At 39.0% G+C, this 22,522-nt stretch overlaps 1 protein-coding gene across 1 annotated transcript in view; it reads left to right on the top strand.

Annotated features, from left to right (window-relative positions):
- Positions 1–11,869, top strand: part of LOC126195469 (ras-responsive element-binding protein 1-like) — a 33,554-nt gene extending 21,685 nt beyond the window's left edge. Inside the window, exons 8-10 of the mRNA XM_049934097.1 lie at positions 1,024–1,674; positions 4,001–4,328; positions 9,255–11,869. Of these exons, the coding sequence (XP_049790054.1) occupies positions 1,024–1,674; positions 4,001–4,328; positions 9,255–9,719 (1,444 nt within the window). The 3' untranslated portion in view covers positions 9,720–11,869. The remainder of the gene's footprint in view (positions 1–1,023; positions 1,675–4,000; positions 4,329–9,254) is intronic.
- Positions 11,870–22,522: the final 10,653 nt, after the last annotated feature.

The raw sequence follows: 22,522 nt of genomic DNA, 5'->3' as shown, positions 1-22,522 counted from the left end.
CTCAGCGAGCTTGTGTGACGCCACTCCATTGACTGCCTCTTTGATTCGGGTTCAAAAAAATGCACCCATGTTTCGTCCCCGGTCACAATTTTTTTCAGAAACTCATCTCTCTCCAAACGGAAGCGCTGCAAGTGTTGGGAGGCTATTGTTTTCCTTGCCTCTTTATTCTGATCGGTTAACATTCTTGGAACCCACCGTGCACAAACTTTTGAGTACCCCAATTGTTTAATAATCGTGATCACACTGCCTTTACTAAGAGAAATAATGCGACACACTTCATCTGCAGTCACCCGACGGTCACCACGAATGATGTCATCAACTTGCTGAATGTTGTGTGGAGTCACTGCACTCACCGGCCTGCCGCTCCGCTTTTCGTCAGTCAACGGTGTTTGCCCTTCAGCTTCCTTACAACGACGAACCCATCGTCTAACAGTGCTGACATCCACTGTCACAACACCATACACCTTCTTCAGTCTTTCATGAATGCGTATGGGCGTTTCACCTTCTGCATTCAAGAATTCAATCACACAACGCTGTCTCAAACGAACATCGATGTCGGCCATCTTACAAACTTCTGCTGTGCTGCCACCTGTTGACACAGAAAGTTACTACTGCAGTGGATTGCAGAAGAAGGTTTGAGGAATGGCGCCAAATTCAAATTTTTCACTTAACTTAATTTCTTTAAGTAGAAAAAAAATGGGAGGCATTACTTTTTGACCGACCCTCGTAAAACCATTAGTGCCGGAAGTTCAGTGACTCCACTGACGATGTTCTAGTAGCTGGAGAAAAGTATTTTCTGCTTCTAGGATAGAATATGCTACCTGAAAAAAAAAGAACTATGGATGAACTACATTGACTTAATTTGGTCTATGCTGAAAAATAAGTGAATTTTTTAGTCTCTGCTGCCAGCCATTGAACTTTTATCACTTGTCCTTGAACAATGGTCCAAATTGTCACCACACTGTAATGACTGATTAATGTAATGACTATTGTTTGGTATAGTAAGATGAATTTTTATTACAGGTCTGAGACGGAGCTTACACCCCCATCAGATGTCAAGAAGAAAAGTGCATATTCCCTGGCACCAAATCGGGTCTCATGCCCTTACTGCAACCGCAAATTCCCATGGTCATCCTCACTAAGGCGTCATGTCCTGACCCACACAGGTCAAAAACCATTTAAATGCAAACACTGCCCACTGCTTTTCACTACAAAATCAAACTGTGACCGTCATTTATTGCGTAAACATGGTGGAAGTAGTGGGAGTCAGGCTGTTAATGCAAGTGCAGTTGGGAGCGCAAGCAGCAGTGGGGAAACTTCTCCTGGGGCAGTAAACTCTGCAACACGTAACGTACCTGAACGGCCATACAAATGTCACCAGTGCCCGAGTTCAACATTTTCAACTCAGAGCAATTTGCGTAAACATTTGTCCACGAAGCATGGGAATCAAACTGGCAGTAGTCCCACTGGCAGTGGTAGTGATGAACCGTCGTCTGTAGACCCCGAAGTAAGTGTTCTGACAGACTCACCTCCTCCAATAACTCCTGTGCTTGTGGCACTACCTCCAGTGCCTGAAGCGAGCACAGTAGCCACACCAGCTGTGTCACCCGTTGCACCTCCTGCTGTGACTATAGAGGAAGCATCACCTACAGTGGTGCCCTGCATTGTACCCAGGTATGTATGCACACCTAATGTTTGTGGAATATTTGTCAAGTTGATTTGACGTGGGCATTAAAGTTAACAATGTAGGATAAAAGATCCTAGGTTGAGGTTAGCAATCCTGTTAACACTTACAACCAGTGTTTCGTCTAGATCGTTTCAGTACCTTGATCAATTATGCAGGCTTTGGCTATTGAAATTATCTGAATAAAAATGATTGCATTATATATAATATAAAACACCAGGAGAGCACATGTTGTTGGACAGTAAGTGGTACAAAGAGGTACCATTCCTGATAGTATAAACTGTATCTGTACTGTATTTATTTGACTGATGGCTACATCATGTAAAATAACGTAAGGCCTTCTCTTCTGCGCACAGTACCCTTACATGATGTAAGGTTTTCTAATCTTGAGGTTTCATTTGCATGGTGAGTATGCTTCTTGTTTTATCAGACCCATCTATTAGTAAGTCTTTTTGGTCTGCTGATGGCCAGGTTGGCAGAGACCATCCTTTTCATTTCTCTTCTACAATGATGGGAAACTTGTACTTCATTACATGGTCATCTGGTTCTCAAAGCAAGTAGCCATGTCATCTCAGTCTGGATTTTGTACTCTTTATCATTAATGGGTGCTATTTTCATACTAGCAGTTGTAAAGGATGACTTTTAGAGATGTATGGAAAATACATAAGCAGGTAGTGCTGAAAGGAAATGAAAGATTATGTGCTATTTATCACTCAGGACATTTTTTTAGGTATTGCTGCTTTTCTTTATCTCACAAATGAAAAGTCAGAAGTTCATAAAAATAATTTGTACATCAAATGATCACATTATAAAGTTATCATCGAGCCGCCTAATCTAAATGAAGCACGTTTGTCACAAAATGGATAAAAAGTTTCAGTAGTGAACCAAGCGAAAGGCTGTCATAACTTTGGAAATGATGCTTCCTTCAGGCTAACAAGCTACTTCTCGACTGCTGTCAAGAGAATGTGGCATACTTTTTCTTCTATGTATCTCCTGCATATTGCCATGAAGAACCAGAAGTCTACCACACCACTACTTGTTCCAATACCTTCATGCAACTGCCTGTCCTGGCTACTGGTGGTTTCTGAAGGTAAAAATTGACAATAATTATTGACTAACCTGTTGGTTTATTTAAAAAAAAAAAAAACCAACCTGAAGAGCAATTTTTGTTTGCAAATTATCTATATTTTCTGCAAGGGACATTTCCACATGAATTGAAAAGTCGCTCTTTATATTCAATATTGAATTTACCCTGAAGGGTGACACCACCTGACCATCGCAACCTGGGCATTTTATCTGAATGCAGATTTTGGTCCGATGATTTCTTTACAGTTTAAACCTTGTTGCCAAAGATCACTCCTTCTCTAAGAGCTGTTTGTTATACTTTAAATTTGGTGCAAACAGGAATTTTTCTGTCACACAAGACCAAAGTAAGTGCTGTTTTATTGTAATATGTGGTTATCTAATGGTTAACATCTGTGTCTGTAGCTCTATTGTCTGATTGTAGACATATGATTATGATAACTGTTGGTAATTTGGTTCTTTTGAGTTGGACACTGCCACTAGATAATTTGAGTTTGTTAGTGTAGTAGTTGGAAAGCACTCTTTAATGCCTCTCTCTACTGTTCTGAGGTCTGTCCTCTTTTTTTGGTTACTTTCTGATTTCAACAACACATCACCAATGCACGAAAGATTCCAAAGAGGGGAGGGGGGGGGGGCGAGCTTTTGTATTGAGAAAGTCAGGTAATTAATAAAAAATAGTGAACAGGAATGGGCTGAGTGTACTGCTTTGATGTACCTCAAACATTTTCATCCAATTGTCCTGACATGCATCATGCACAGTTGTATAAGGTGATGAAATAAATTCATGATTTAGATGGAATTTTGATTATAAGCATTAAAGTTAAAATAATTTGGAAAAAAGTCAAAAGTTTCACCTTACAAGATTGAGTTAGCTGCAGCTTCCAAATACATAAGCATAAAATTTCCGCTGTGATATAACTGTAACATGATCTTGATGAATGATTTCCTAGATAATTTGTTTTGCATAGTGGGACATTTCACGATAGTGGTCTGATGCTTTAAAATTACTTGTTTGTAGAAACACCATAGGGCTCAGTGTTGCATGTTTGCACATAATGCAAAAACTTTTCAAAAAACTACAATAATTTGTGATTTGTAAAAACTAGCCAGTGTCCACTTAACACTATTCCTTAAGTAATAATTTGTACCTCAGTATTAGGTTCAGTAATATTATGATGTCAAAATCAACTTTCAGCTAGAGAAAGGTTGTAATAAGTGGTATTAATCTTCCAGCAGATTATCTTCACAACTAAATCAAACTTCTGCAGCAGTGGACACATTGCCATCTTCTGAGCTGCCATTCAAGTGTCACTTATGTGATGGGAGTTACGCAGAAAGGCAAGATGCACTCAATCACATACAAGAATGCCATACTGCTGAATTTGAGCTACTTGTAATGAAAGGTGCCCTTGAAGCTGCTGAAGACAATAACAACATCAGTAACAGTGGAGCAATGGGTGTTGTGAAGGAAGAAGGAAACCATACACATGTGGCACAACACAATCCAGAGGAAGGGATGGAATCAGCCAGAGGAAAATTTCCAGATTATGCCAACCGGAAGGTGAGTTGCACAGATAAGTGGTCATTTTCAGTAGCTGAAATAGTGGAAACATAGACTTCCTTCAACAATATTATCCAAAGGATAGACTGCTGCTCACCATGAAGATGACACATTGAGTTGCAGATAGGCACAACAAAAAGACTGTTCATTTCACATTGAGCTTTTGGCCAGAACCTTCTTCAGAAAACACACATACACTCACATATATTCACACAAGCAAGCACATCTCACACACACGAGTGCTGTCTCTGGCCAGATGCAGTCAAGCAACAATCCAGAGTGGGGCAGGGAAGGAGGAGGCATAGCGAGCTACGCGTAAGGAGAGTCATGCTGCCTAGCAGAGCCTGCAGGTCTAGAAGGTAGCCAGACAAGGCTGTCAGGTGCATCTTCAGGAGGTTGTGTTGAGTGGGGCACGGGGAGTGAAACAGGTAGCGGAAAAGAAGATGGGCAGAGAAGGTGAAAAAGACAGGTGGGTGCATTGGCAGAGAGCAACGCGTGATGAGGATGAGGAGATGTGAATTGGGAGGAGATGGACAGAGGGGGTGGAAACTGTTGGGTGGAGGATGTGGGAACAGGAGGTTACCATAGTTTGAGACTGGGATAATTTGGGAAGCGGAGAAAGAATGACTTCCAGATGAGCAGTTCAGAGAATATGGTGGTGGAGGGGTGATCCAGATGGGCAGGTTGCAAAGCAGCCATGGAAATGAAGCATGTTATGTTCAGCTGCACCTTGTGCTGCAGGGTGGTCCACTCTGCTTGGGCCACAGTTTGGTGGCGGCCATTCATCCTGATGGACAGCTGGTCGGTAGCCATACCAAAAAAGTTGTGCAAGGATTGTAGCAGAGCTGGTATAAGGCATTGGTGCTTTCCCCAGGCAGCCTGGCCTCTGATGAGGTAAGATAAGACGGTGACAGGTCTGTAATAGGAAGTACTGGGTGGGTGGATCAGGCAGGTATTGCAAATGGGTCTTCCACAGGAATATGATTCCTGTGGCAAGGAGATGGAATTGGGACTGGCATAGGGATGCACAAGGATGTTCTGGAAGTTGGGTGGGTGATGAAACACCACTGTAGGAGGGATGGGAAGGATCTTGGTGGAATGTCCCTCATTTCAGGGCATGATGATATATAACCAAAGCCCTGACAAAAGAAGTGGTTAATTTGTTCCAGTCAGGAGAGTTATTGGATCAAAAAGGGGCACTCCTTTGTAAACAGTTCTCGTTGGTGGTAGGAGGATTGGGTGTGTGCGGATATGGCCAGGGAAATCTGTTTGCTGACTAGGTCTCAGGGATAGTGTCTCTGTGCAGGTCTCTGTGAGACCTTCAGCATTCTGGGCAAGGGAGTTCTTGTCACAGCAGATGCACAGTCCCAGATGGCCGGAATGTATGTGAGGTATTTTTTGGTATGGAAGAGATGGCAGATGTCGAAATGCAGGCACTTTGGTGGCATCTGGGTTTAATGTGGACAGAGGGATGGATGGAGCTGTGAGAGAGGAGGAGTCTGTGCCCAAGAAGGTGGCATGCTGGGCTGAGGAGGACTGGGTGAAATGGATGGGGAAGAAGGTGTTGAAGTTGTGAAGGCCCCCTGAGTCCTCACCACTGAACCTGAACCAAAACAGGGGTTTTGGAAATGTGTAAAGGTCTCCTTTCGATGGCCCATAAACAGGTTGGCCTAGGAGGGTGTCATGGTTGTGCCACATATTTGTTTCTGTACCTTCCCTGCAAACGGGAAGTAACTACGAGTTAGGATAAAGTTAGTAAGGCATTCGAGGAGTGAGGTAACAGGTTTAGAGTCCGAAAGCGTTGGGAGGGGTAGTGTTCAGTAGAGCCAAGACAATGTGCATAAGGGAAGTGGTATCAACAGTGATGAAAGTGGATCCAGGAGGTAAAGGGGTGAGGATGGTGGAGAGACAATAAAGGAAGTGGTTAACACCTTTGATGTGGGAGGCTAGGTGTTTTGGGCAACAGATTGGCACTGTAGGTCAATGAGGGCCAAAATTCTATTAGTAGGGCCACAATGATAGCATGGCATTTCGGGGCAGGATATCCCCATCCAGGGTATTTGGCCGCCTGGTGTCTTTTGATTTGATGTCGCTTCTGTGACTTGTGTGTTGACAATGATAAATGATGATGAGGACATAGGCAAATTAAATCTCTGAACCAGGCAGGAATAGGACCCGGGCTCTCAGCATTGCAGTCATCCACACTGACCACTCAGCTATGGAGGTGGACAGTGTGGACGAAATAATAAGCAACAATGGGGCATCCAGGACTGTTGGGTACATGAATTTTGGGGAGAGTGTAGAAGATGGGTGTGCGGGGTGTCAGAGGGTTGAGGAAGGAAATGGATTTGAGGGAGAGGTTTTGGGAAGGACCTAAGGCTTTAAGCAGGGATTGGAGGTTATGTTGGACTTTGGATGGAATCACTTTGGCAGAGTTAATGGGTTGACGAGTCAGATAATTGGCAGAGGCCTTCTGACATGTAGTCACTGTGATTCATAATGACAGTGGTGAAACCTTTGTCTGCAGGTAGGACAGTTAGGCCAGGGTTTGTTTTGAGTATGCTTATGGCTTCCTTTCTTTTGCTGAAGGTTGGTGTTCTTAGTAAGGGACCTCACGAAGGGTGGTGAGGCCAGACATTCTGCTACCTAAAATGCTTGGTAAATGTTTGTGTTGTGGTGGACATTCAGTAACTTTCCAGGTTATATGAAGGACCTGTATTGTATATAAACAATGGTAGGAGTAAAGGTAACCACTCACAATATAGTTAAGACATGGGGTTTTAACAGGACTAGATTGAAATCGGCACAAAACTCCTTCCTCAGAGTTATCAGACCAACAAAAACACATGAGGGGAAGGGAGGACAACAACTAGGAGGGAGAGCCAGCAAGGCAACAGGATAGAAATGTGGCTCCAGTGCAACCACTCTGATCAAAATACAGGCAGCTGTATGTGGAAAATGACAAAGAAGCAAGAAGGTTGTGAGAAGGGAGGAAGGAAGGAGATGGAGGAAGAAGAATATTACATAGGGGAAATTGTGAAATGAAGTCAGAGGCATGAGGGGCAGGGACAGGGGTTACTAGAGGTTGAGGCCAGATTGTGGGTTTGTAGAATGGCTTCTAAAAGCAATTCAAAGAAGCTGGTATGAGTGGTGGGGATCTGCATGGTACAGGCACAGCTAATGAAGTTAAGCGTGCTGTACTGTACTCTGTGGCATGCTTTGGCACTGCGTGATCAACTTCACTCAGTTTAGCAGTGGGCACTCATTTGGGTGCACAGTTGGTTGGTGGTCATGCCCACATAAAAGGCTGTGCCTCAGTTACAACACTGTTTACGTATTACACAAAAAGTTTCATTTGGCCCTGTCTCTGATAGGGTTGGATATACCTGTGAGGGGAATGGAATATTATGTGCTTGGTAGGTGCATAGGACATGTATTCCACCAGGATCTTCCACAGGGATATAATACATACATAAAGTGGTTGAGGTAATATATTTCACATAACTCCTTTTTGTATGACTATCTGCATCCTGCTTTCATCCACCCATTGACACATTTCCTTCCTTTAGGACTTTTTATGAAACTTCAAGTAATGCACTGTCAACTAGTAGTTTGAGGTTGCTGGTTAATATTACAGCAACTGTGGGTAGCAAATTATCTTCGCTAATGTTGAATGCCTTAGAGAGGTTCTTATACGTAGTCATCAGAGTTCCTCATACCTGTGCCCTGTGATGAACTTGTCATTAACTTGGTTCACTGGCTGCAGCATCCAAAATTATATGAAGGAAGGCAATGCTTGGGCCGGAACACACCCTAGGTATGAGTGAACAGTAGTCACTCAGTTGTGTTTTTCAGCACGCACCTTACTGTGCCACTGCTCTTCTGGAAATGTCTCTGTTATAGTTATAAAATAGTGCATCTGATAGAAGTGAGCAGCAGTTGGCCACTCAGAGAATGAAATGCTGGTTGGCTTTTACAGTCACAACTGTGTTCAGTCAGCTGATATTGGTAAAGCCAGCTTGCACATAAACCACCCACAGTTGGCAGTTAAAAAATACTGTGAGCCCATGCAAGGCTCCCAACTGATGAAGTACAACCCCGGTTCCTCCATCCCACACCCCTACTCCAGTTTAGTTTTTATTACTGTGGTTTCAGTTCTGTGGTACTTTCTCATCATCCCAGCCATCCTCCGCTGTATCTGACACAATAATAATTTGAATCTAGCCTCACACCCTCTATACTCAAGAGTCATAAAGTTTTCTGTTGTAAGTAAGTTGAAAAGAGCAAAAATGTAATTGCCATACATCACATAGAAAGTATGTCTATCAATGGAAAAAAGTCCTTCTTCTGAAATAGGAAACACACCCATTGTCACACAACTCATTGTATTTTAGAATAAGGCCTTCTTGTCCGTAAGCTAAATGTTTAGCAGTCTTTTCCATTGTGCCTGTTTGTGACTCGTTAGCTCCTCTATGTGGTTACTGCTAGTTTGCCCTTCTGTATTGTTACAAATAATAAGACATCAACATGTTACTGATTAATTACATGGACTGCAGTTTGGTTTTTAAATAATTACAGTTGGATAAATCCTCATGTTTGTGTTCACACAACTATTTCTGGGGCACCTTCAGACAGGAATTAATGATTGAAAACCTAAACATCTCGACTTCGTTGCAAAGTACGTTATTCCATGAAGAATGATATAAGTCCTAGGCATTATTCCTTGAATGTTCATTAATGTATGTTAAAATTCATAGCTTTTACAGCAAAGATACTGTTTCATTGATTCATTTTGTCAATAATGTTCACCGAAATCATTTTATCAATACCTATGGCAGACTATAATTACAGGCAAGTTTTTAAAACAGGAATCAACTAAAAGTACAGTTGTGCACTTAAATGTAAATGATGTTCTTTTTTTTACAGGTGATGTGTGCTTTCTGTATGCGACGTTTTTGGTCAGCAGAGGATTTGCGCCGTCATATGCGTACACATACTGGTGAGAGGCCATTCTCTTGTGATGTCTGTCGCCGGCGTTTCACATTGAAACACAGTATGCTTCGACACCGCAAAAAACATGGAGGCTGTGCAGCAGCTAGTGTGACACCACTTGTGACTGAAAGTGATGGATGTGTAAGTGTGACTGATAACAGCAGCCCCCCGGGAAACAACAACAACAACAGTAGTAGCAACAACAACAACATCAATAGTAACAACAACAATAATGATGATGCTACCACACCGTCAGTTGTTAAAGGTCGGGGTGAATCAGAAGATGCGTCAGATCTCATAGGTAATCTACTTGGCATCCAGGACCGTTCTATCATAGACAAAGCTCTCCAGGCTCGGTCAGCCGATGATGCGGCAAAACTTCTTGGTGTCAAACAATGAAAGAGTTTCTCATGTCAACTTAGGGAATACAGACTTGCAGTTACCTGTGAAAGATCTAGAAACTATTATTTACACACAGATCAAAGACTTAAGTAATATGGCAATAAACAAATTTTGGTGTGTATTGGACTTGAGGAGAATTATATATTTAAATTTGTGATGTTGTCAGTATATTTCTACTATTTTGTTTGAACATGTGGTACGATGTGTGGGTAACAGAATATTTGTTGTGTGGTTATTTTGTGTGTTATGTTTGCAGTGTTTTCTACCTCACGTTGTAGGATTACATTTGCAAAAAATCATTCAAGAGTTTTCACTTTAATTTCTGAAGTTCATTTAAGTATTATGCCATGCCAAAAAGTAGTTGAACACAATACAGTAATGATAAATGTACACTATAATGAATGTTAATGGTTATAGTCCTGTTGTAAATTATGTCTGAATGCTCTGGTAATACATTTTTACAACATAGCTTCATTAGTGTAAGTCTGTATAGTTGCTTAATGCATGAACATGTAGCTGGTGGGTGCACTTTGTGCACACGTAAGCTACAGAATATCCAAAGATTCTATGAGTAAGATTATTTTATTGAGTAGATATCAAACAAGTATTACCAAAATAATTATAAAGTGTGTGAAACACAAACATATATTACAGGAGGCTAGCAATGTAAATACTGGTACTGGCTAATTAGTATTTACATTGCAGATACTGATTTGCCTTTATAAAATAATTCAGTTTCATCAACATATGCTAATTATTTTTATTCTTTTAGAGGTTAGATAGCCAGACAATCAAAATATAAGGATGTGATAAAGTGACTACTTCTTACTTATTTAATACAAAAGCTCAGGCCATATTAAGTAGGTGATGTACAATATTGCACCATATTTTTCTTGTGAAAACTAAGTTGTATAAAATAATGTTGCAGTTAAAGCTGTAACTAACGGTGGTGTCTACAAGTTATATAACAAAAGGCAATCATTATTAATAACATTTTTTCCTGAAATTCCAAAACTGAAGTTTTAGTCTCGTTCAAAGTTTTCTAGTCTGGGACATACTTGCTGATAAAGATGTTGGCTGTGCTATGTCACTTACTTTTTTCACTTTGGTGCTAGTTTCCAAAAGTGTTAAATTATTTGTGATTAGAGTGACAAATTCAACACAGTCTATTTTGATTATGAGAGACTCTTCATTTGTGGGTACCTAGCTGCCCAAATGCAAAAGACATTTTGTGCCAGTTATTTGGCGAAGAGAAACCTGCTACTGCTTGATGGTTGTAATTCTTATAAGTTACCATCACATTAGATTCACAACGGGTCTTTTTTTTTTTACTGTAAAGGAAGGTCAGTTGTGAGGTCTTACATCTGGAGTACATATTATCCACCCAATTTGTTATATATTCAGGTAATATGAAGAAAAGGTTATTAAATAATGAGACAACTTCTTGTTCTAAAAACTTTTATTGTGTGAACATCATTTCATAGACTTACTCGTTGAGAAGAGAATCATTCATCCATTTTCCTTGTATATTCTGAAAGAGAGCAAAGGCCTTTATCTTCACTTATATTCTGCACAGTATGAGTGAGTTGTGTGATAAATCTAGCAATGAGTGCGGCATTAAATATCATTCTGTGTTGCACAAGTCACTAATTGTTAATCAACCTATTACAGAAACTATTTTAAAATTATTTATTTACATTCGTATAATTTCATACACTACAAATAAAAATTGCAGATTTAATTTGTTATTATTATGATTGTTATTGAGGCTTTGATTATACTTTACTTTAAAGAACTGATTTCAACATTCCAAAGTTTACTGTAACAGCATTTTATTTTACTGTCTGTAGTGTACAATTCAGCTGTATGGTGTAAACATTCATGTAAAAATGATTTATTTATGAGGTATTTGTCTAATAAGAAACCAAAAATGTTATTTAAATGTCCAAAATTTGGATTTTGATGGAAGATCTGATACTGTATATAAATATATACAAAGTGTGGCCCCAATTGCATGTGCGTAGGCACATACCTGCAGGGTAAAATGTTAATTATTTCTATTTTGTATTGAATGTAAAATAGCCATGATTTGAATTTAATAATATTATTATTTTCCTCTAAGTTAAAACACAATGGCTTTTTATACACACACATTTGTTTATGTACAATATTTATAATATAAAAAACTGTTGTCCATAGAGCATTGATTATTTTGGCCACTATCCTGGAATGAAAAGATAAATCAACTTTTTGATTTTTGAGCAAAAGTTATCAACAATAATGAGTACAAGATTACTTTTAACATTAAGTTAAAAAAATAGGAAAAAATGTTCTTAGTTTCCATGTTAACTGCTCAAGAAATTGCACAATTGTGTTATTTCATGTAGCTTGCTCCACAGCAGATTTTTTTTCTTTTCTGTAGCCCCATAAACTTTAAGAGTAATGAAAATTTAAGACATTAAGCAAGTAGCGCAGTCAATCGGAACCTCAGAAAGGAATGTTGTATTATGACGCTGGACGACTGGAAGACAGTTTATTAATGATGACTGATGCCTCAAGCAAATTATTGTTACAATTATTAGCAAAGGAAACAGTAGCCCCATCACCCCTTATTCGTCAAACAATCTAACTTCCTTGTGTAAAACAGCTTCAAATTATGTTTAAATTTTATTGGAAGTCGCTTAGCACTCTTTCTCAAACATCGGATGAATGTAGTCTGGGTAATTTGCATGCCATGAGTTACAATGCCTCAAGACATACACACAAATTCTATTTTTAATATTTGACTTACTGTGGTGAACCGTCACTGAAAGATTATACATCTTGATGAGCAGATTACTGCAGAATCTGAAATTTCTCAGTCTATTTATTTATTTAGCTTATGGCATGAGACACTACATTGGAAACAACATAAAAGAGAATATACATTGTTAATATATAGGATACAAACATAATAAAATAATGTAAATTGAACGTTGGCACATAACAATAAATGTAAAACTATATTACAAACAATAAGGTTGCATAAAGTTGAGATTCCAGTATTTTCAGCACTCACAATTCCACACTTCTGCGGCCACTCCACAGCTTGTGGTGTTGCCCTCAGGAAGTAGTCATCAGTGCTGGTGAACACCCTCAGTGGACACTCACTGATGATGTGGTGGATGGTTTGTTCTTTGGCACCACAGTTGCACCCAGGGTCAGGTCTCAAGTTCCATCTGTACATCGAGGATCCACATCGGCCATGACCTGTCCGTATTCTGTTCAGCGTTACCCAGGTTTTCCTTGGGAGGTGAAAGCCCGCAGGAAGGTTGGGAGTCTCAAATAAAGTATGCCACCTGGGATCGGTTCTGTTTCTCCAGTCCTTTCGTCAGATTTCAATGCCATTGTAGTTTTGGCTCAGAAGCTGCTGTGCAGTCTTCACAGGAGGATTTCTGTATTTGAGTCTCGTAAATACAGTAAAGTCCTGGTGGATTGGCAGGGCTGTATTACTGGAGATCTTTTTAAACTCCCTTATGAGTTCGTTGCATCATCGTTTATAAGGTGGTTCGATGTAACTGAGGACTGGTAGCCAGTAGAGTGGAGTGGTTTTAGTAGCTCCAGCAATTATTCTCATTGTCTGATTTAGCACCACATCCACTTTTCCCATGTGCGGGCTGTTTAGCCACACTAATGCACAGTGTTCAGCTGTTAAGCAACCTGAGCTTAGAGCGATGGTACGGAGTGTGTCTGCACCAGCCCCCCAGGTCGTTCCCGGTAATTTGTGGAGGATGTCGTTTCAGGATTTCAGTGTTGTGGCCAGGTCTGATATGTCTTTTTTATAAGAGATAATGCGATCCAATGCTACGCCCAGATATTTTGGATGGGAATTGTAAGGAAGTGCAGTACCATTCAAAGACATCTGTAGAGGAGTTCTAGCCAGCCTATTATTAGGCGGAAGCATGAGGTCTACATTTTAAGGGCACTTGGGATTAGACGCCATTTCCTGAAGTATTCAGTCATTAATTCCAGATTCTGGGTGAGAGTATGTTCAAGAGCAGTCATATTAGTATGTTGGCATGCAAGAGTGATGTCATCTGTGTAAATAAATCTTCTGGATACGGTAGTTAGTAGGTCGGCTCACTCATCATCATCATCCATCATCATCATCACCACAAGTTGTTGTGCTCATTGCTGAGTGTTGTGACCCTATGAACCAAGTGTCTCCATCCCACATGGTTACCACCTTCTCTTAGAGCCTGTTTAAGAGGCAGACCAAAGATCTTCTTGACCCGATTCATCCACCTGCTTGCTGCTCTTTACCCTGGTCTCTTCCCGTCTTCCCTTTCATAATTATTTCTCTTAATTTTCGCTATCTCTTCTCACACAATATGGCCAAAGAACTGGAGAATGTTTTACTAGACATGAGAATAAAAAGTGTCTGGAGACAGTGGATACATTTCTTTTTGTCCCTGTTGTGTGTAGCATCCTGCACAAGCATCTGAGCTCAAATGCATCAAATGCTGTTTGTGTCTGGCCATAAGAGTCTTTGTTTCACAGTCATACAAAAAGACAGAAAACATGAGTGTTTCAACAAGCCAGACATTTGTGGTGTTAGGTATCACTCTGTTTTGCTAACCCTTGCTGCTTCATAGCAACTTGCTCTAACGTGATCCATCTTCTTATCTCATCTTCACTGCTTCCCATGTCACCGATGTAGATACAAGAATGCATAACTTCTAGTTCCTTGAATTGATCTGCGAGTTGAGCCTGATATTCTCAATCAGTTTCATGAGTTTGGATGTACTGAGACTGATGTTTAATCCATAGGATAGATTAATGACCTTTACCTTAGTTAATAGCTCAGCAGGTTCACTTTCAGCATGGTGTCATCAGCAAATCGGAAGTCATTAATAGTTGTATGACTAATTGAGATGCCTTTAGGCCATTTATTAAGAGCTTTCCTAATGATATGTTCTGCATAGATGTAAAATTGGGGAGGCGGAACACAACCTGTCTGACACCTTTTGATGCACTGAAGAAATCAGATGTGCAGCACTTGTCTTCACAGGTATGAAGTGACTACTGTATAGACTTCTGATCAGTTCTATCAACTATGCTAGGAGACAGAATTCTACAAGCAGGAAATCCAACTTTTCCGTGACAACACAGTCAAATGGTTTCCTATAGTCAACAAATCTTATGAAAAGAGGAACACACACCTCTCATGATTTCTCAATTATATTTCTTATATTGAGAATCTGTTCATGATGTTTTTTCCCTTCAACAAAACCTGCTTGTTTTGTGGATGTATAAGGCTGAATATAATACAGATACTCAGTGTCAGTTCAATAAACATAGTCTCAATATAGGATATAAAAACACTATCCACACAGGTTTTGCATCTCTTCCAAATGAAGCCTTGCATTCTGATACACAAATACAGAAGCAGCAGCCATTAGCAGGATGCAGTGACCACTGACATTGAAAAATAAATTATATGAAAAAATTCTGATACTGTTTGTTACATTGCTATGAAAGTAGCCATAATAAATAAATAATTGTTTTCTTTCCACAAACATCTAGAATACTTCAGCGATTCAGTCCCAAACTGAATATCATGTTATTAGTAGTCGCCAATGTTTTCCTCCAAACACAAAAGTGTTAGATACATATCTATATTACATGGACGCTTCTGAAACACTGTGTTCTGTTGGTGTTATGGTAACCTACTGTCTCTTGAATAACAAGTGTGTCATGAAGCTTAAAGACTCATCCAGTGAACATACCAACAATGTTGCATTTTCCTAGAGCATGGCACATTAGATAGGCTTGGAATATAACCAAGATCTTTGGCATGCAGTATGGTAGTCAGGGACTGTGCTCATGCGATAAAGTGACCACTGATATAGATATGTTAGACATTTCAGGATTTAAGCTAGCTTCCTACTTCTGCAGAGTAGATATGGATGGAGGAGGAGTTTCACATTTATCAAAAACTGCCATAAATTCAAGAACATTGAGATCAATAAATTCTGTTTAGAGCAGCATCTAGAAGCATGTGCAACAGAAGTAGAGTTCCATAACAGATCCTATATAATAATAACTATTTACCGAGCACCTGCAGGAAATTATTATCTATTCATAGATCATCTAGAAGCTCTTTTGGGTTATTTAACAGGAAGAAACAAAGAAATTTTGATTGCTGGTGACTTTAATACAGATTTTCTAATGCAATCTTCCAGTAAACATTCACTGCAATTAGTAATGTTGTCTTTCAATCTAACTCACACTGTAAACTTTCCAACTAGGATCACTAAATCCTCAAGGACAGCCATTGATAACATTTTTATAGACAAATCAAAGGAACAAAATCATATCATAAAACCTGTTATAAATGGACTATCAGATCATGACATGCAGCTCCTTGTTTTAGATGTAAATTCTAAGCAGATTATCAAGACTGCTAAATCTGAGTACAGGAGAGTAGTCAATCAACCAAAAATTGAGTGTTTTAGAAAACTGCTCAAAGATATGAACTGGAAAGATGTTTATAGTGCTCATGACATGAATGAAAAATTTAACACATTCATGAACAATGTCAGTACCATGTTTGAAAACTGCTTTCCTCTAAAAGTTACTCAAATTAAACAGAAGTCAATAATAAAACCATGGATTACACAAGGAATAAAGATTTCCTGTAAGACAAAAAGGAAAATGTATCTGTCGACCAAGAATAGCTCCAATGGTGATGGTTTAGCTAAATACAAGGAATACTGTAAAACATTAAAAAAAGTAATTCAGATGTCTAAACAAATGCACTACAAGAAGAAGATAGCAATGTCAGGGAACAAAATAAAAACAATATGGGATATAGTGAAAGAGCAGACTGGTAGAATAGCACTAAGGGTAGATGACACATTAGTAACTGATGGGCAAATCTATTTAACAAGTACTTCATATCCGTTACTGATAGAATGGGACTTTCAGGATCAGTAAATAATGCCCTTGAATATCTGAAACTAGCCTTCACAAATAGTTTCAAGTACATGAATATATCACTCACTTCACCAAAAGAAATAACGTCCATAATAAAATCTTTAAAAACAAAGCATTCTAGTGGGTACGATGAAATATCAACAAAGTTAATTAAGGCATGTTCTTGTGAGTTTAGTACAATTCTAAGTTACTTGTGTAACCAGTCAATTATAACGGGGACATTTCCTGACTGGCTAAAATATGCAGATGTTAAGCCTCTATTCAAGAAATGGGATAAAGAGATACACCATCAAACTACAGACCGATTTCACTTTTGCCAGCATTCTCAAAACTTTTAGAAAAAGTAATGTACAGGCAGCTGCTCAACCATCTGACCACAAATAACATATTATCAAGAACACAGTTTGGATTTCTGAAGGGTTCTGATATCGAGAAGGCTATTTACACCTACAGTGAAAATGTACTTAATTCACAATTAAATAACAAATTACAAGCAGCAGGTATTTTCTGTGATTTGTCAAAGGCATTTGATTGTGTGAACCACAACATCCTTTTAAGTAAATTAGAATTCTATGGTGTCACGGGCAGTGCTGCAAAATGGTTCAAGTCATACCTCACTAACAGGAAACAAAGGGTGTCAGTGCAAGGGACTAGTGAATTAAGTCATCAGTCATCAGTCATCATCAGAATGGGAAGAAATTACATGTGGTGTCCCACAAGGATCCATCTTAGGGCCATTGCTTTTTCTTGTGTACATTAATGATCTCTCATCAGTTACACCGCCAGAAGCAGAGTTCGTTTTGTTTGCAGATGACACAAGTATTGCAATAAATAGTATGTCAAGTGTAGTTCTAGAAAGATCTGCTAATGATATTTTCATGGATATTAATAAATGGTTTAAAGCCAACTCACTGACATTAAACTTCGAAAAGACTCACTATATGCAATTTAGAACCTGTAAGAGGTTTCCACCCAGCATATGCATAAAATACAAAGAAGAGCAGATAGAAGAGGTTGACAGTCTTAAATTCCTGGGATTACAACTTGATAATAAATTCAGTTGGGAAGAGCACACCACAGAACTGCAGAAACGCCTTAACAAATCTGTATTTGCAATTCGAGTGTTAGCACACATAGGCGACATAAAAATGAAAAAGCTTGCATACTTTGCCTACTTTCATTCCATAATGTCACATGGTATAATATTTTGGGGTAGCTCTTCAAGTCAAACAAAAGTTTTCAGAGTCCAAAAGCGTGTAATACGTATTATTTGTGGAGTAAATTCACGGACATCCTGTAGAAACCTCTTCAAAGAACTGGGTATACTAACTACTGCCTCTCAGTATATTTACTCATTAATGAAATTTGTCCTAAATAATGCATCTCTTTTTCCAACAAACAGCTCAGTTCATACATACAATACCAGGAACAAAAATGATCTGCACAAGGACTTAAAAGCACTTACTTTAGTTCAAAAAGGGGTCCACTACTCAGGAGCACTCATCTTCAATAATTTGCCAGTAAACATAAAAAATTTAGTTACAAATAAAGATCAGTTTAAAAGGAGCCTGAAAGACTTACTAGTGGCCAACTCCTCCTACTCCATTGACGAATTTTTTAATAGAAACAAATGATGTATTGTATATATTCATACTATTAGTATTGTTATTTCAGCTTTAAAAAAAAAAAAAAATTGACATGTTCCACATCCATGAGGATCTCCTCAGCACGGATATATGGAACGTAAACTAATCTAATCTAATCTCAGAAAAGTAATAACTAATCTTAGCTGAGGAAAGCATTTAGATCCATACGGCATAAGTATGGTGAGGAATATGTACAACACGATACAGTACAGAAATATTCTTTATTTTCTGCAAACGATATACAATGGGAAAAGGACATCTATAATACATGAAAGTTTAAAATACATCATCCCTGCACAGTCAACACCAAAGACTGTCTGCTGTGAAGCAAGATTGATTGTCAGTGGGGTTACACAATGTGGTGTCCCCAAGCATAGAGGAAGTCATTTTAATTGGTAACTTTCTCCACACACTCCTTAGATAAAAGAAATTGTAGGAACCAATGAAATCTTTCGTGGAACCACACACAATTATGGCGCAGAAAAATGCCCAGAATTTTGACAACACAAACAAAAGTCGATGAAATTGTTAAAATGATGCCATCAGTCCAACTACATTACATTGTTCTTAGCCAGTTTATTACCTGAGGAGAGGTTATTATATACAGTGATTAAATCATTGGGACCCTGAAATAGTGGAAATGAATAATGGACAAAATTGTACTGGTGTTCAAAAATCAGAAAATGCCCAAAAATGTGTTTTATCTGAACTTGGATCAGCAAATTAGGAAAAAAAAAAAAACTGATAACTGTGATTCTTGAAAAGTGCCTCCTGCAACCTAATAATGATAGCAGATGCCATCACAGTAATGTTCACTTATAAACCAAATATTCCTCTTATTTTCATTAAGCAAAGTCTTAACCATGTGTAAATGTAAATTTCCAGCTTAGAGTTTATTAACATAGTGGTCATTATTTGCTCTGTCCAAAATAATGACACTGCCAACAGGACACTATGCCTGACACTATTCAGTGCAACAACTGATTGCAATTGTTTGTACTTTTAGCGACTGTCATACTTTCACAGTGCAAATAATAATACCAATATACAAAAGTGTATTAAAATATTAATACAAACATTTATTATCTCAATTTTGCTTTAATATAGATATTGCATTTACATGCAGCTTTGCTGCTAGCAAACTCTGGTGATGAAAATTTCTTCCATTCCCAATACCTGAATTAGGTTCCTCTGAACTCTGTGCATTTGTGATCTCAATTATGCACACAGGATCTGCATGTGTACATACTGCATTCCAAAGTAGTATACACCAATAGGAAAATGACAGACAAATGACTCTAAACAGTTACCATTTTTCAAACAATGGAAATTCCAGGTTAGAATATCAACAACTATGGAAAGACAGATTGCTACTCACTGTAAAGATGACACACAGAGTTGCAGACAAGTGCTGGCTTTTACGATAAGAGGTACGTCCCTGTTTACAATCAGTTAAATTTGTGGCACTGTCAAATTAATGATAAATCAAGTTGTTATTTTTTATTTTTATTTATTTATTTTATTTTTTAAAAGAAATTTCCACCATTTGACTGTAAATTACTGTTCATTTATTTTACACAATCATAATTTTGGTTGCGTAGCCATTCTCAAGTGCATGTTTAAATGTTACAATATATCTGACTGTACACTATGTCATCATCGAAAAACATTAATGGTCTGGTCCAGAGACCACAATTTTCAACAATTACATGTCACGCAGACAGGTAAAATGTATCATAACATTTCAACATGCACTTGAGAATGGCTACAAAGCTGAAATCATAATTGTGTTCAGTAAAGGAACAGTAGTTTACAGTCAAATGGTGGAAATGTCTTTCAAAAAGTTCTGACTAGTCCTCCATGAAGGAAAAACCATTAAGTTATTAGTAAGTGCACTTTACCAAATCAGCCAAAATAATTGCTTCATTTATGGCACTAAAAGCATTAATTGCTTAATATATAGTTTGTCTCATACATGTTTATGTTCAAAGTTACACTGAGGTGGAAGAAGGGGCTTGTGTTGGGGGAGGGAAGTAGTGGAGACAGAACTGACATTGACTTTCATTATTAGCTACGAATGTATTACACTGAGGTGACAAAAGTCATGGGATAGCAATATGCTCATATACAGATGGCGGTAGTATCATGTACACAAGGTATAGAAGGGCAGTGCAATGGCAGAGCTGTCACTTGCACTCAGGTGATTCGCGTGAAAAGGTTTACAATGTGATTATGGCCACACTACGGGAATTAACAGACTTTGCATGCAGAATGGAAGTTGGAACTAGATGCAGAGGACATTCCATTTCGGAAACTGTTACGGAATTCGGTATTCTGCAATCCACTGTGTGAAGAGAGTGCCGAGAATACAAAATTTCAGGCATTATCTCTCAACATGGACAATGACTGAACAGTGGTGTTTGTGTAGAGTTGTCAGTGCTAACAGTCAAATGTTCATTAGCACAGCGAAGCAAAATTTGGCATTAAGAGGCTGTAGCAGCAGACAACCAATGCCAGAACCCTTGCTAACACCACGACATTTCCTGCAGCACCTCTCCTGAGAATGTGACCATATTGGTTGGGACCATTGCTGTTTTTCTGGGGGAACACTGGAGGGATGCTTACCCATTTTTTTCGCCGACAAAGTAATTTTTTTTACAATGTTGAGAACTTGGAAGAAGGCCAAGCATTTATTTTATGGACGTAAACTTTTTATTTCATTTTTTCGTGTTGGTAATTGCAATACGAACGCTACCAGTGTAGTTTTTGGTGGGAAAATTGATGTCTGACTGTTTCAAGCATTTCGAAGCTGTGGCAATCGTTCTCGACAACTGAATCGCTGGCAGCCAGTTCGACAAGTATGTAGTACCTTCGCCCGCTAATAGTGGACGATGGTAGTGCTAAACGGATACGCAAATGCTCAAATCGCATGCTTCATTTGAGGTGATGTCAACTGGAGTGTTTGATACCACTTTCTCTTGTATGTTTCTGTTTTTCTCGGTGTCGCCTGCTTCATTTGAGCTGTAAAGTCAACTGAAGAGTCCCCCCCCCCCCCCCCTCGACATGGGCTAAAAGCAGACGGGTGGTATCCCATGCTTCAGTTATAACTAATTTTTGCTGCATTGTATCCCATGTCAGTGTACCCTCAAACATCTTTTTAGAAAAAAAAGCTCTGGTTGGGACCCTAGATGACTGGAAAACTTTGGCCTGATCAGATGAGTCCTGATTTCAGACAGCATGAGCTGATGGTAGAGTTCGAGTGTGGCGCAGACCCCATGGACCCAAGTTGTCATAAATGCACTGTACAAGCTGGTGGTGGCTCCATAATGGTATGGAATGTGTTCACACAGAATAGGCTGGGTCCTCTGATCCAACCAGACTGACCATTGACTGGAAATGGCTATATTCGGTTACTTGGAGACTGTTTGTAGCCATTCATGAACTTCCTGTTCCCAAAGAGCGATCAGATTTTTATGGATGACAATCCGCTGCCATGTCAGTGGATCACAATTGTTCACGACTGGTTTGAAGATCCGAGTGAATGGTTTGGCCCCCAGATTGCCTGACATGAATCTCATTGAACATTTGCAGAACATAATTGAGAGGTCAGTTCATTCACAAAATCTTGCACCGGTAACACTTTCGCAGTTATGGATGGCTACTGAGGCAGAATGACTCAATATTTCTGCAGAGGACTTCCAATGGCTTGTCGAGTGTATGCCACATCGAGTTACTGCACTTTGTTGGGCAAAAGGAAGCCTGACACAGTACTAGGAGGTATCCCATGGTCACTTCTGCGTAATGTGTACTGTGAGAATGCCATTTCTTAAGGGAGCTTACAACATTTACAGCTATAAATTTCTAAATAATGTGACCCTACTATGACAGGTTTACTGTTTTCTGAAGACTTTTTGAGTGCATGCAGACTGTAGTGCTACTTCAGAATAACCAAGTGTAAACAACAAACAACATTAAGGAGTAAATAGGCTGAGAAGTAAGTGTAGGAATTTCAAATTCTTTGAGGAGGCCGCTACATCATCAGTTTCATATACAATAAAACCCTTTTTAATGAATCTCTAGTGACTCAAACATTTTTTCCTTAAACGTGAGTTTTGCCAGAGTATGTTGAAAGGGTGACCCAAATTCATAATTAGAGCATGTTTACATGATATCTGT

Source organism: Schistocerca nitens, chromosome 7 (assembly GCF_023898315.1).
Source record: "Schistocerca nitens isolate TAMUIC-IGC-003100 chromosome 7, iqSchNite1.1, whole genome shotgun sequence".
In the NCBI taxonomy this organism is placed as follows: Eukaryota; Metazoa; Arthropoda; class Insecta; order Orthoptera; family Acrididae; genus Schistocerca; species Schistocerca nitens.
Note: the sequence above shows the minus strand (reverse complement) of the source record. Positions and strands in the feature narration are given on the sequence as shown.